The 12,704-nt window shown below is 45.8% G+C and overlaps 1 protein-coding gene across 1 annotated transcript in view; it reads left to right on the top strand.

Moving 5' to 3' along the window:
- ikbkb (inhibitor of nuclear factor kappa B kinase subunit beta) overlaps positions 1 to 12,704 on the top strand; it is a 154,057-nt gene that overhangs the window by 83,771 nt on the left and 57,582 nt on the right. Inside the window, exon 3 of the mRNA XM_063056763.1 lies at positions 5,865 to 5,959. Within this exon, the coding sequence (XP_062912833.1) occupies positions 5,865 to 5,959 (95 nt within the window). The remainder of the gene's footprint in view (positions 1 to 5,864; positions 5,960 to 12,704) is intronic.

Raw genomic sequence — 12,704 nt, forward strand, 5'->3', positions numbered from 1 at the left:
AACTAAACCCCCAATCTTGGCGGCGTCTCCAAATTTAATGATCCAGTTTACCACATTATCATCCAGATCGTTGATTATAGATGACAAACAACAGTGGACCCAGCACCGATCCCTGTGGTACACCACTTGTCACAAGCTTCCTGTCAGAGAGGCAATCATCTCTGACTTCTCCCACAGGTGTCAAGTCCAATTTACTACCTCATTTTGAATGCCAAGCGACTGAACATTCTTGACCAACCTCCCATGCAGAACCTTGTCAGAGGCCTTGCTAAAGTCCGTGTAGGCTACATCCAATGCCTTTCCTTCAACTTTCCTGGTAACCTCCTCAAAAAAAACTCTAAGATTGGTTGGACATCAATCTACCACAAACAAAACCGTGTTGACTATCCCTAATCAGTCCATGACTATCCAAATACTTATCTATCTGGTCACTTAGAATACCTTCCAATAACTAATTCATTACTGACTCACCGGCCTGTAATTTCCCAGCTTATTGTTAAACAACGGAACAGAGCTGATCCCCAGTTCTCCGGTTCCTCACCCATAGCTAAGGATTTTTTAAGTATCTCCACTAGGGCCTCTGCAGTTTCTTCAGTAGCTTCCTTCAATGTCCGAGGGAACACCTTGTCAGGAGCTGGGTATTTATCCACCCTAACTTGGCTCAAGATAGCAAGCACCTCCTCCTCCTCCTCCTCCTCCTCCTCCTCCTCCTCCTCCTCCTCCTCCTCTGTAATCCTTGTACAGTATATCCTCAATGTTGTTTTGCCTCCCTGTCATAAAGTTTGTTGTTCTGCAGCAGCAATACAGTGCAATACATAAAATATACTATAAGTTATAAGAAAAGGTATACAAATTTTTATCTGTAGTGCAAAAAGAGAGCAAAAATATTGAGGTAGTATTAATGGACCATTCAGAAATTTGATGACAGAGTGGATGCAAGATGGCGTCCGTGAACAATAGAAGTGTCCTGCAGGCTAGGCAGGTACAGCACTTATAAACGGGCCATGGCCAGAAGCAAGGAGGAGGGGGGTGACTCCAAGCCAGGCTGAAATGCAGAGAGACGAGGCCCCCTTTACCCAGCAAATGTGCAGTCGCTGGAGAGCAAAATTGAGGACCTCAGGGTAAGGTTGTATCGGAGCGAAATGAGTGATCGTTTTGTACTATGTCTTAGCGTTACATGGCTTTCCAGCAGCACACCAGATACAGCAGTCAGACCCGAGCGGTTCTCGATTTACTGAAGGGACCGAATTAATGATTCAGAGAAGGCAGAAGGTGGAGGTGTGTGATTCATGATAAAATCTCGGTGGTGTTCAGATGTGGCTTTTTGTCAAACTCGTGTTCCCTCAACCTTGAGCACCTAATGGTCAAGTGACATCTGTTCTATTTACCTGGGGAGTTCTCCTCTATAATTCTGCCCGCAGTTTACATATCACCAGTGGTTGACTGTAATCAAGCGCTTGAGCTACTGCATGCTGCATTGCAAATCATGGTCAGGGACTTCAATCAGGCCTGTTTGAAGAAAACCTTGCCCAATTATCATCAGCATATAACCTGTAGCACCAGAGGTCCCAACACACTAAGATGTCTCGTAGACAAAGTGACATTTCCGGACTAAACTTGAATCAATGAAGGATGCTGGATAGTTGGGGCAGGGCTTGAATGTTACCTCCTCTTACAAAGTGAAACCAAGTGACATAGGTGACAACAAGGCTTCGCTACCAGATGAACTCAATGCCTTCTATGCTCGCTTTGACTGTCAAAGCACGGAGGAACCATCAGAAGCTCCCACAGCCCTCAATGATCCCGTCATTTGAGTCTCTGAGGCCGATGTGTGAGCAGTCTTCAGGAGGATGAACCCACAGAAAGCATCCGGCCCAGACAGGGTACCTGGCCAAGTGCTAAAGGCCCATGCTGATCAACTGGCTAGAGTGTTCACTGTGGTCTTTAATCTCTCACTTCGGCAGTCTGAAGTACCCACTTGCTTCACACAGGCCTCAGTTATATCGCTGCCTAAGAAGAATGTTGGAACCATTATCGCCCAGGAGCACTTACATCCACAGTGATGACGTACTTTGAGGAGCTGGTGATGAAGCATTATCAACTCCTGCCTCAGAAGCAACTTGGATTTACTCCTATTTGCCTACTGGAGCAACAGGTCCACAGCAGATGCCATGTCATTGCTCTTCACTCAACCCTGGAACATCTGGGCAGCAAAGATTCATACATCAGGATGCTCTTTACTGACTACAATTCAGCATTCAATACCATCATCCCCTCAAAACTAATCAATAAGCTCGAAGTCCTTGGCATCAATACCTCCTTGTGCTGTTGGATCCTGGATTTCCTCATATTCAGACCCCAGTCAGTTTGGATTGGCAGCCCCATCTCCTCCACAATCTCCATCAGCACAGGTGTATCACAGGGCTGTGTGCTTAGCCCCCTGCTTACTCGCTTTACACCTATGACTGTGTGGCTAAGCACAGCTCTAATACCATATTCACGTTTGCTGATGACACCACTGTCACAGGTTGAATCAAAGGTAGTGATGAATCAGCATATAGAAGGGAGATTGAAAATTTGGCTGAGTCGTGCCACAACAACAACCTCTTACTCAATGTCAGCAAGACCAAGGAGCTGATCATAGAGTTCAGGAGAAGGAACACAGAGGTCCATGAGCCAGTCCTGATCAGAGGTGGAGAGGTTCAGCAACTTTAAATTCCTCGGTGTTATTATTTTGGAGGACCAGCACATAAGTGCAATTATGAAGAAAGCACGGCTGCCTTAGGATTTGCTTAGATTCAGCATAACATCTAAAACTTCGTCAAGCTTATATAGATGTGTAGTGGAGATTATATTGACGGGCTGTATCATGGCCTGGTATGGAAACACCAATGCCTTTAAACAGAAAATCCTACAGAAAGTCGTGGATATGGCCCAGTTCAACACAGGTCAAGCCCTTCCTACCATTGAGCACATCTGCGTGAAATGCTATCGCAATAAAGCAGCATCCGTCATCAGGGACCCCCAGCACACAGGTTATGCTCTATTCTTGCTGCTGCCATCGGGAAGAATGTACGGGAGCCTCAGGACTCACACCACCAAGTTCGGGAACAGTTATTACCCCTCAACCCTCAGGCTCCTGAACTAAAGGGGATAATTTCACTCAACGTCACTTGTCCCATCATTGAAATGTTCCCACACCTATGGACTCACTTTCAAGGGCTCTTCATCTCATGCGTTTGATATTTACTGCTGATTATTTTTTTGTATTTGCCGTTTGTTTTCTTTTGCACACTGATTGAACGACCAAGTTGGTGCAGTCTGTCATTGACTCTGTTACATTTATTATTCTATTATGGATTTATTGAGTACTTGCAAGAAAACGAAACTCAGGATTGTATATGGTCACATATATGTACTTTGGTAATAAATTTACTTTGACTTTGTTCCTAAAACATTGAGTGTGTGTCTTCAGGCTCCTGTACCTCCTTTTTGATGGTAGTAATGAGATGAGGACATGTATTGGATGATGTAGGTCCTCATGGTGGATGCCACCTTCTTGAGGCATTGTCTTTTGAAAATGCCCTTGATGGTTGGAAGTCTGGTGCCCATGATGGAGTAGATTGAGTTTACAGCCCTCTATAGCTTCTTCCTGTCATAATGGCCTCCATGGTACACTTGTAGAAATTTATTAGAGTCTTTGGTGACATACAAAAGCTCCTCAAACTCCTAGTGAAATCTCACCACTGGTGTGCCCTCTTAAACTCCTGTCCTGTTGAGTTTCTCCAGCATCTTAAACCATAGTCCCACTTCCTGGGTTCAAAAGTTGCCTGAAGGGTTCCTATTAAATCCCTTTACCATCTTCTCCCTGCCCCCTTACTGAGGAGGGAAGGAGATGCAAACACTGACTGACTGTCTAAAGATAGCAAAAGGAATTTGGAAGGAAAGCTGGAAACCCAGAGTAAAAACACTAAAAATGTTGAAATCGGTGAACTTGATGCACCCTTCCAAAGGCAGGTCAGGAGGCATCACCCCTGTGCCGTCGCTGAGTTTGGCTGGTATGTTCAAAGAGAAGGAGTGGGTGAGACACAGACAGAAGCAGAAGACTAAAGCACAGGGCCAAGCAATGACCAAACCTGTCTTTTTCACCCCACATTCCAATTAACTCCCCCACCCTCCCTCCCTCCCTCCATCTTCAGCGAAGCCTGCTTAACGCAAGGGTTGATTTTGTCTGTAATCTGTAACCTGAATGAGTAATTTTGAAGACCTCATCCTAGCACAAGCATTCAGGGAAGAACTAAGTCCAAGAAACTCTGAATCAGTTCATTAGTTATTGAGGCTCACAGACGCCACAAGCCGTCCTTACAGTAAGATGCAGCCTATAGCCACGAAGTGACCTTGTTCCCTTCCAGGCAGCACACAGCACTTGTGCAGCAGGGACACAATGCAGAGCTGTAACCAGAGTGGATGGTGAGCAGGCAATGTGATGCCCTGCTGGTTTTAAAAACACACTCATCCAAGTTCAAGTCCCTGTATGTTTATATAAAGACACACAGGCGCTGTGTGCGAATGCTCTCTCTCTCTCTCTCTCTCTCTCTCTCTCTCTCTCTCTCTCTCTCTCTCTCTCTCTCTCTCTCTCTCTGTCTCTCTCTCTGTCTCTTCCCCCCCCCCTCTCTCCCTAGCGTAATACTGTTACAACACCAGTGATTAGTGCCCAGGCCGTTGTCTATGAGGAGTTTTCTATGTTCTCCCAATGATAACATGGGTTTCCTCTGGGTGCTCCAATTTTGTCCCACAATCCAAAAACGTTAGGGTTAGTGAGTTGTGGGCATGCTATGTTGGTTCTGGAAGACGGTGAGACGGAAGAGCGGACTTAGGCCATTTGTCCTATTGAGACTGCTCTGCCATTCCATTATGAATGATTTATTATCCCTCTCAACCCCTTTCTCCTTCCTTCTCCTCACAACCTTTGACACCCTTATTAATCAAGAAGCTATCAACCTCAGCTTGAAATATACCTAATGACTTGGCTTCCGTAGCCATTTGTGCAATGAGTTCCACAGATTCACCACCCTCTGGCTACAGAAATTCCTCCTCACCTCTGTTCTGAATGGACGACCCTCTACTTCGAGGCTGTGCCTTCTGGTTCTAGACTTCCCCACTATAGGAAACACCTTCTCCACACCCACTTTATCTATTTCAGGATTTGATGAGATCCCCCCCCCTCACTGGAAACTTCCTCGACGTGTCCTATCTCCTCTGAAGATCTGGGTTTCTACACTTGCTGGTTTCTCTCCTGCATGGTATCTAACCTTGGGCCACTTTTGTAACCTAGTGCCTCTTGTTCTTTAATCTAAAGATTAGCTTTATTGGTCTCGTACACGTTGAAGCGTACAGTGAAACGTGCTCTTTCCGTCGACAACCAGCAGAGTCTGAGGATATGCCGGGGACAAGCTTATGGTCCAACATGGCATGCCCACAACTCATTAACCCCAACCCACACGTCTCTGGAATATGGCAGGAAACCAGAGACCCACGCGGCCACAGGGAAAATGTACAAACTCCTTACGGGCAGTGGCGGGAATTGAACTCTGATCGCGAGCATTGTAAGGCCAAATGCCAACTGCTATGCTACCAGGCTGCCCTTGTATTCTTCCTTGTATTTTACCTCTTTGTCAGTGTGTCAAGACTTGCTGCGTTTCTTTGTTGTAAACTTTGAAATGGGGCTGGTTAACACACGCTGAGCGATCGGACACTGACGTCAAACAGCTGGCTGCTCTTTAGTTGTCAGTTTGACTGGATTCCAAGATAGGTTTGTCCGGTGCCTGTGCTGCGGGTGTTTATTAATGTCACTGTGGTTGCAGGAAACCGGGGAGCAGATTGCCATCAAGCAGTGTCGGCAGGAGTTGAGCGCCAGGAACCGAGAACGCTGGTGCCTGGAGATCCAGATCATGAAACGGTGAGCACCTTGGGCCAAAGTTGCCTGCAGTGGTCAGGTGGAGGGCTGTGATGAGGAGTGGGATAATGAGAGGGAGGGGTTCAAGGGGGTTGGGATGGTGAGGGGTGTGATGAAGAAGAGGAAGGTGTGAGGGGAGAATGGTAAGAACATAGAACGTAGACACCTGCAGTACATTATATAATGTTGTGCCAACCATGTAACCTACTCTAGAGACTGCCTAGAATATCCCTACCGCATAGCCCACTATTTTTCTGAGCTCCATGTACCTATCTAAGAGTCTCTTAAAAGACCCTATTGTATCCACCTCCACCACCGTCGCTGGCAGTGCATTCCACGCACCCACCACTCTCTGTGTGATAAACTTACCTCTGACATCCCCCTTGTACCTACTTCCAAGAACCATAAAACTATGCCCCCTCGTGTTAGCCATTTCAGCCCTGGGAAAAAGCTTCTGACTATCCACACGATCAATGCCTCTCATCATCTTATACACCTCTATCAGGCCACCTCTCATCCTCCGTCACTCCAAGGAGAAAAGGCCAAGTTCAGTCAACCTATTCTCATAAGGCATGCTCCCCAATCCAGGCAACGTCCTTGTAAATCTCCTCTGCACTGTCTGTGTAGTATCCACATCCTTCCTGTAGCGAGGTGACCGGAACTGAACACAGTACTCCAAGTGGAGTCTGATCAAGGTCTTGTATAGCTGTCTGGGCGGGGGAGTGGTCTGATGATGAGGGGTGTTGGGCTGAGTGCATGGGATGGTCATGGGGATGCTGTGATAAACAGAGAGGGATGGGGTGCGGTGAGGGGTGGGATGTTGCAGAACTTTGAGGGTTTGGTGTTGGCCGAGCTTGGTAAAGTAGGGACGGTCTGTAGGTAGGGCAGAAGTGGGGAGTGCTAGCTGCTAGCATCCTGGCAGTGGGCAGAAGGGTCGTGGCCTTGGGCTGGTGGGCTAGGTGGAGTCTTGGTAGGAGGCGAAATCTTGGATCCCAGTGGTGTCACGTTCACCTGAGGAATTCCATGTGGCTTGTTCAAAGTTACTCACCGATTCCCGGAGTTTGGGGTTGTGGGGCTGCAGGAAGGGAGGGAGAGAATAAGAGAAAGTACATGCAGCCTGAATCAAGAAAGCCCACAGAAAGTCACAGAAGAGGGAGATTAAAGAGATTGGCATCTCTTGTGTGCGCATACAGTGAAATGCATTGTTTTGCGTCAAATCAATTCAGTAAGAATTGTGCTGAGTGTTGTCAACGTAGCATGTCCAAGGGAAAGAGAATGCAGAATTATGTGTTACTCTGACAGAGAAAGTACAGAGCCACAATGAGGTAGACTGGACGATTAAGTTTATCTTTAACATCTAACAACAGCAGGACAGAAGCTGTCTTTGAGCCTGGTAGTATGTGTTCTCGGGCTTTTGTACCTTCTGACTGTCAGAATGAAGGGTGGGGAAGAGAGAATGCATTAGGGTCATGATGAGTTCTTGATTATGTTGGTTGTATTGTTGAGGCAACAGCATGGGCAGCAGGTTCTAGTCTCACATTTGATGGAGAGCTGTTGTCATGAGTGTTAGATCAGGGGAGGTTGTTGTTTTGTGAAATCCCTTTGCATCAAGTAGTTGATTAGCCAAATCTAGCAGAGTTGGGACTTGGAGGTGAGGCTAGTTTTGGAGCTGATTACACCTACATCAAGCTGCTCACCTGTTTTCAAATGGACTCGGGGCAAGGCAGTGGGAGGATGGGGAAAAGTTGGAAGACCAACTCATAAGATGTGAAACAAATCCGAGAGTCTTGAATGTAGAGCTGAGAACTCCCCGGAGTTCCTCATATGGAGGAACATCTTTCCCTTTGCACAATGACCTCATTGTCTCTATTTCATCTTCTGAAGGTTCGCCTGACAGTTCCACATTTTCCAGGAAGATGATAGGGAGCCCCTTGGGGCTGTGTTTTTGTGGAAGCCAAACAAAGACAGTACGTCAGTGCAGAATTATTCCCTCCCCAGTTGTCCCTACATTCAGGAGATTGAATTCAAGGGCTTTTGACCAGTTGCCAGCGCTGGAAGCGTGCTGACTGCTGGCTCCCCTGGTCTTGTGCCGTGCCCTGTCAATTATCCCTGGTAGCTTTATGTGTTCTTAAGGCTGCATCCTGTTTATACCAGGTTGTTATTAATACAGGACCATATTAATTTAAGTTGATTTTATTTTAGAGATAGTGTGGAACAGGCCTTTCTGGCCTGTCAAGCTGTGCCACCCAGCAGTCCACCGATTTTAATCCTACCTAATCAATGCACAATTTAGAATGACCAATTAACCTATTAACGATTAAACTTTGGACTGTGGGAGGAAACTGGAGCTTCCGGAGGAAACGGACAGGCACATGGGAATAATGTACAAACTTTTCTTACAGAGAACGCCGGAATTGATCTCCGACCTCAGCTGCAGACTATATTATTATGCTCTGGTAAATATTATTGAACTGTGAGCCACAGGTGCAGTCGCAGTGGAGGGGTTCCTGGCGCCTTGATTGTTTACCTTGGTGAATTGGTTCACAAGTACGCCTGGAATGTTGGAGATGCACAGTGAACACAGTTCTAGTAAGATGGCAGTGTGCTCAGTCACAGCGGCTTCTCCGTGGTCAACCAAAGGTGATGATGTCTTTTTTTTAAAGGTCTTTGTACAATTGCAACACCCTGCTGGACATTAAGAACTTAAAGGTACAGCAGGTCTGCCTCATTGGCGAGATGCCTGTTGGCGGGGAAACCGAAGGAGCTGGACCTGATAAGGATCGTGCTGCCAACTGCGTCAGAGAGGCATCGGGGGAGTTGGTGGCGCACAGGCGGTGTGAAGTCCTACAGCAGGTGATCATCTCAGCCGCCCATCTTGTGATCACTAGACCCCAGTGGACATTGTTAATGTGGAAGGCTGCAAGCTCGATTCACCGATTTATCGGTAGACGGCGGGGGAGCAGTGTGGACTAGGCCTCAAGCTGCAGTGTCACCTATTTACAGCCACCCTGGGGGGAGAGGTCGGATTCAGTGCGCTCCACTGGAGGCGATGTGGTGCGGTGTCCAGGCTGGAGTCAGTGCTGCCCCCCAATGTTCAATTGACATTATTGCATTCAACTGCGGACTGCTGCAACATTCGTGGACTCTGGGACTTGGACTATATATTTTTTTCTGTAACGGTATCTCCTATGTGCTATATGTGCCTTGTACTGTGTGTGGCTGTTGCTGCTGTGTTTTGCACCTTGGTCCCCAGAGTAATGCTCTTTTGTTTGGCTGTATTCCTGGAAAGTTGAATGACAATTAAACTTGAACTGACCATGGTAACATAGCAGTGAGTATAATGCTTTACAGTGCCAGCAATCGTTGTTCAATTCTCCCCGTGGCGGCGTGAGTTTCCTCCGGGTGCTCTGGTTTCCTCCCACATTCCAAAGACGGTATGGGTTAGGGTTGGTAAGTTGGGTTGGCACCGGTAGCTTGGCTACACTTGCAGACTGCCCACAGCTCATCTCTGAACTGTTAGTTATTGATGCAAAACAACAAATTGCACTGTAAGTTTCGATGTACATAGACAAATAAAGTTGATCTTTAATTTTTAAACCAGTGTTGTTCCTAATGGGAACATTATTGGAAATTATTAAATCCCAAGTTTCCAAGTGGGAAGAGACAAGTGGACAGACAGTGTTTCCAGACAAAATCCCTCATCTGGACTTCTATTTGAGTTTTGAAGACAGAGTATAATACTAATGGTGAGACTCCTGGCAGTGTGGAGAATCAGTGATATCTTGGGGTCTGTGTCTATAGGACACTCAAAGCTGCTGCACAAGTTGACAGTGTGTTAAAAAGGCGTATGGTGTGATAGCCTTCATCAACCATGGGATTGAGTTCAAGAGCCGTGAGGTAATGTTAAAGTTATATAAGACCTTAGTTAGACACCACTTGGAGTACTGTGTTCTGCTCTAGTTACCTCACTATAGGAAGGATGTGGATACTATAGAGAGAGTGCAGTGGAGATTTATGAGGATGTTGCCTTATGAGAACAGGTTGAGTGAACTTGGCCTTCTCTCCTTGGAGTGACGGAGGATAAGAGGTGACCTGATAGACCTGAATAAGATGATGAGGGGCATTGATCGTGTGGATAACCATAGGCTTTTTCCCAGGGCTAAAATGGCTAACGTGAGGGGGCATAGTTTTAAGATGCTTGAAAATAGGTACAAGGGGGATGTCAGAGGTCATTTTTTCACTAGAGAGTGGTGGGTGCATGGAATGCACTGCCAAAGCTGGTAGAGGCGGATACAAAAGGGTCTTTTAAGAAAGAGCCTCTTCGATAGGTACATGGAGCTTAGAAAAATAGAGGGCTATGCAGTAGGGAAATTCTAGGCAGTTTCTAGAGTAGGTTACATGGTCAGCACAACATAGTGGGCCGAAGGGCCTGTAACGTGCTATAGATTTCTGTGTTCTATGATTCTATGGATGAAGAGTCTTGACCCAAAATGCTAGCTGTCTGTTTCCCTCTACACATGCTGCCTGGCCTACTGAGGTTGCTCCATTGCTTTGAGTGCGTCTGTTGTTGCAGACGTTTAAGTAATGCAGCTGGTCCCAGATAGGGATGGAGTATTAGACATTACTAAGAACGTTCAAGGATGCAGGCTTTTGTGGATGTGTGGAATCCATGAGTGTTTAGGGGCTATGCTCATTCAGGACTTTTGAAAGATTATGGGGAGAAGTCAGGAGTTTGAGGTTGAGGGGTAAATAAATCAGCCGTGATCAAATGGCATAGCAGACTCGATGGGCTGAATGGCTTATGGTCATTCACAGGGTTTTAAGCTGCATAGTCAGAGAGTTGTTTGCACAGGGTGGTATGAGGGCAAAGGGTTGAGATATGAGGGATTGAAAGAGTATTGAGAAAAGGTAGAGAAGTGTATTTGTTATCCTTCTGCTGAAGACCCACTGGATCTTTTAACATCCTATCTGGGCTCTCTGGTCACACCACATCCACTCTGCACATATGCACCTTATGTCAGCTTGTATATGTGATATGGTGCCTTTAAAAAGTACTCCCCCACCCCCCCACAGAAGTTTTCATGTTTTACAACGTTGAATCACAGTGGATTTAATTTGGCCTTTTTGTCGCTGATCAACGGGAAAGACTCTTCTGTGTCAAAGTGAAAACAAATTTCTACAAACTGGTCTAAATTTATTACATTATTAAACACAAGATAATTGATTGCATAATTACTTGCCCCCTTCAAGTCAGTATTTAGTAGATGCACCTTTGGCAGCAATTACATCCTTGAATCTGTGTGGATAGGTCTCTATTAGCTTTGCACATCTGGACACTGCGAATTTTCCCCATTCTTCTTTACAAAACTGCAAAAGCGCTGTCAGATTGCATAGGGGTAGTAAGTGAACAGCCCTTTTCAAGTCCAGCCACAACTGGATTGAGGTCTGGACTCTGACTTGGCCACTCCAGGACATTAACTTTGTTGTTTTTAAGCCATTTCTGTGTCGCTTTGGCTTTATGCTTGGGGTCATTGTCTTGCTGGAAAACAAATCTTCTGTCAAGTCACAGTTCTCTTGCAGACGGCATCAGGTTTTCCTCCAGGATTTCCCTATATTTTGCTGCATTCATTTTACCCTCCACCTTCACAAGCCTTCCAGGGCCTGCTGCAGTGAAGCAACCCCACAGCATAACACAGCCACCACCATGCTTCACGGTAGGGATGGTGTGTTTTTGATGATGTGTAGTGTTTGGCTGATGCGAAACATAGCGTTTAGTCTGTTGGCCAAAACGCTCAATTTTGGTTTCATCAGACCATAGAACCTTCTTCCAGCTGACTTCAGAGTCTCCCACCTGCCTTCTGGCAAACTCTATCCCAGATTTTTGTGTGAATTTATTTTTCAACAGTGGCTTTCTCTTTGCCATTCTCACATAAAGCTGTGACTGGTGAAGCACCCGGGCAACAGTTGTTGTATGCGCAGTCTCTCCCATCTCAGCCACTGAAGCTTGTAACTCCTCCAGAGTTGTCACAGCTCTCTTGGTGGCCTCCCTCACTAGTCCCCTTCTTGCACGGTCACTCAGTTTTTGAGGATGGCCTGCTCTAGGTATATTTACAACTGTGCCATATTCTTTCCATTTCTGGATGATTGACTTAACTGTTCTCCAAGGGATATCATTGACTTGTAAATTTTCTTCTATCCATCTCCTGACTCGTGCTTTTCAATAACCATTTCGCAGAGTTGCTTGGAGTGTTCTTTTCATGGTGTAGTTTTTGCCAGGATACTGACTCACCAGTAGTTGGACCTTCCAGATACAGGTGTATTTTTACTACAACCAGTGAAACACCTTGACTACACACAGGTGATCTCCATTTAACTAATTATGACTAGTAAAACCAATTGGCAGCACCAGTGATGATTTGGTGTGTCATATTAAAGGGCGCGAATACCTATGCAATTATTTTGTGTTTTATATTTGTGATTAGTTTAGATCAACTTGTAGAGATCTGTTTTCACTTTCACATGAAAGACTTTTTTTTTTCCTGTTGATCAGTGTCAAAAAAAAGCCAAATTAAATCCATTTCTAAGGGAGGTGTGTACTTTTTATAGGCACTGTATGTGATAAACATAGTTTTGTTCGGCTGTATATGTGCATACAGCTGAATGACTATAAAACTGAACTTAAACATATCAGCATTTAAGAGCTCCCTCTGCAGGTTGCATCCTTCAAGAAACACACAAAATGCTGGAG

This window comes from Mobula hypostoma, chromosome 8, assembly GCF_963921235.1.
Source record: "Mobula hypostoma chromosome 8, sMobHyp1.1, whole genome shotgun sequence".
Taxonomy (NCBI): domain Eukaryota; kingdom Metazoa; phylum Chordata; class Chondrichthyes; order Myliobatiformes; family Myliobatidae; genus Mobula; species Mobula hypostoma.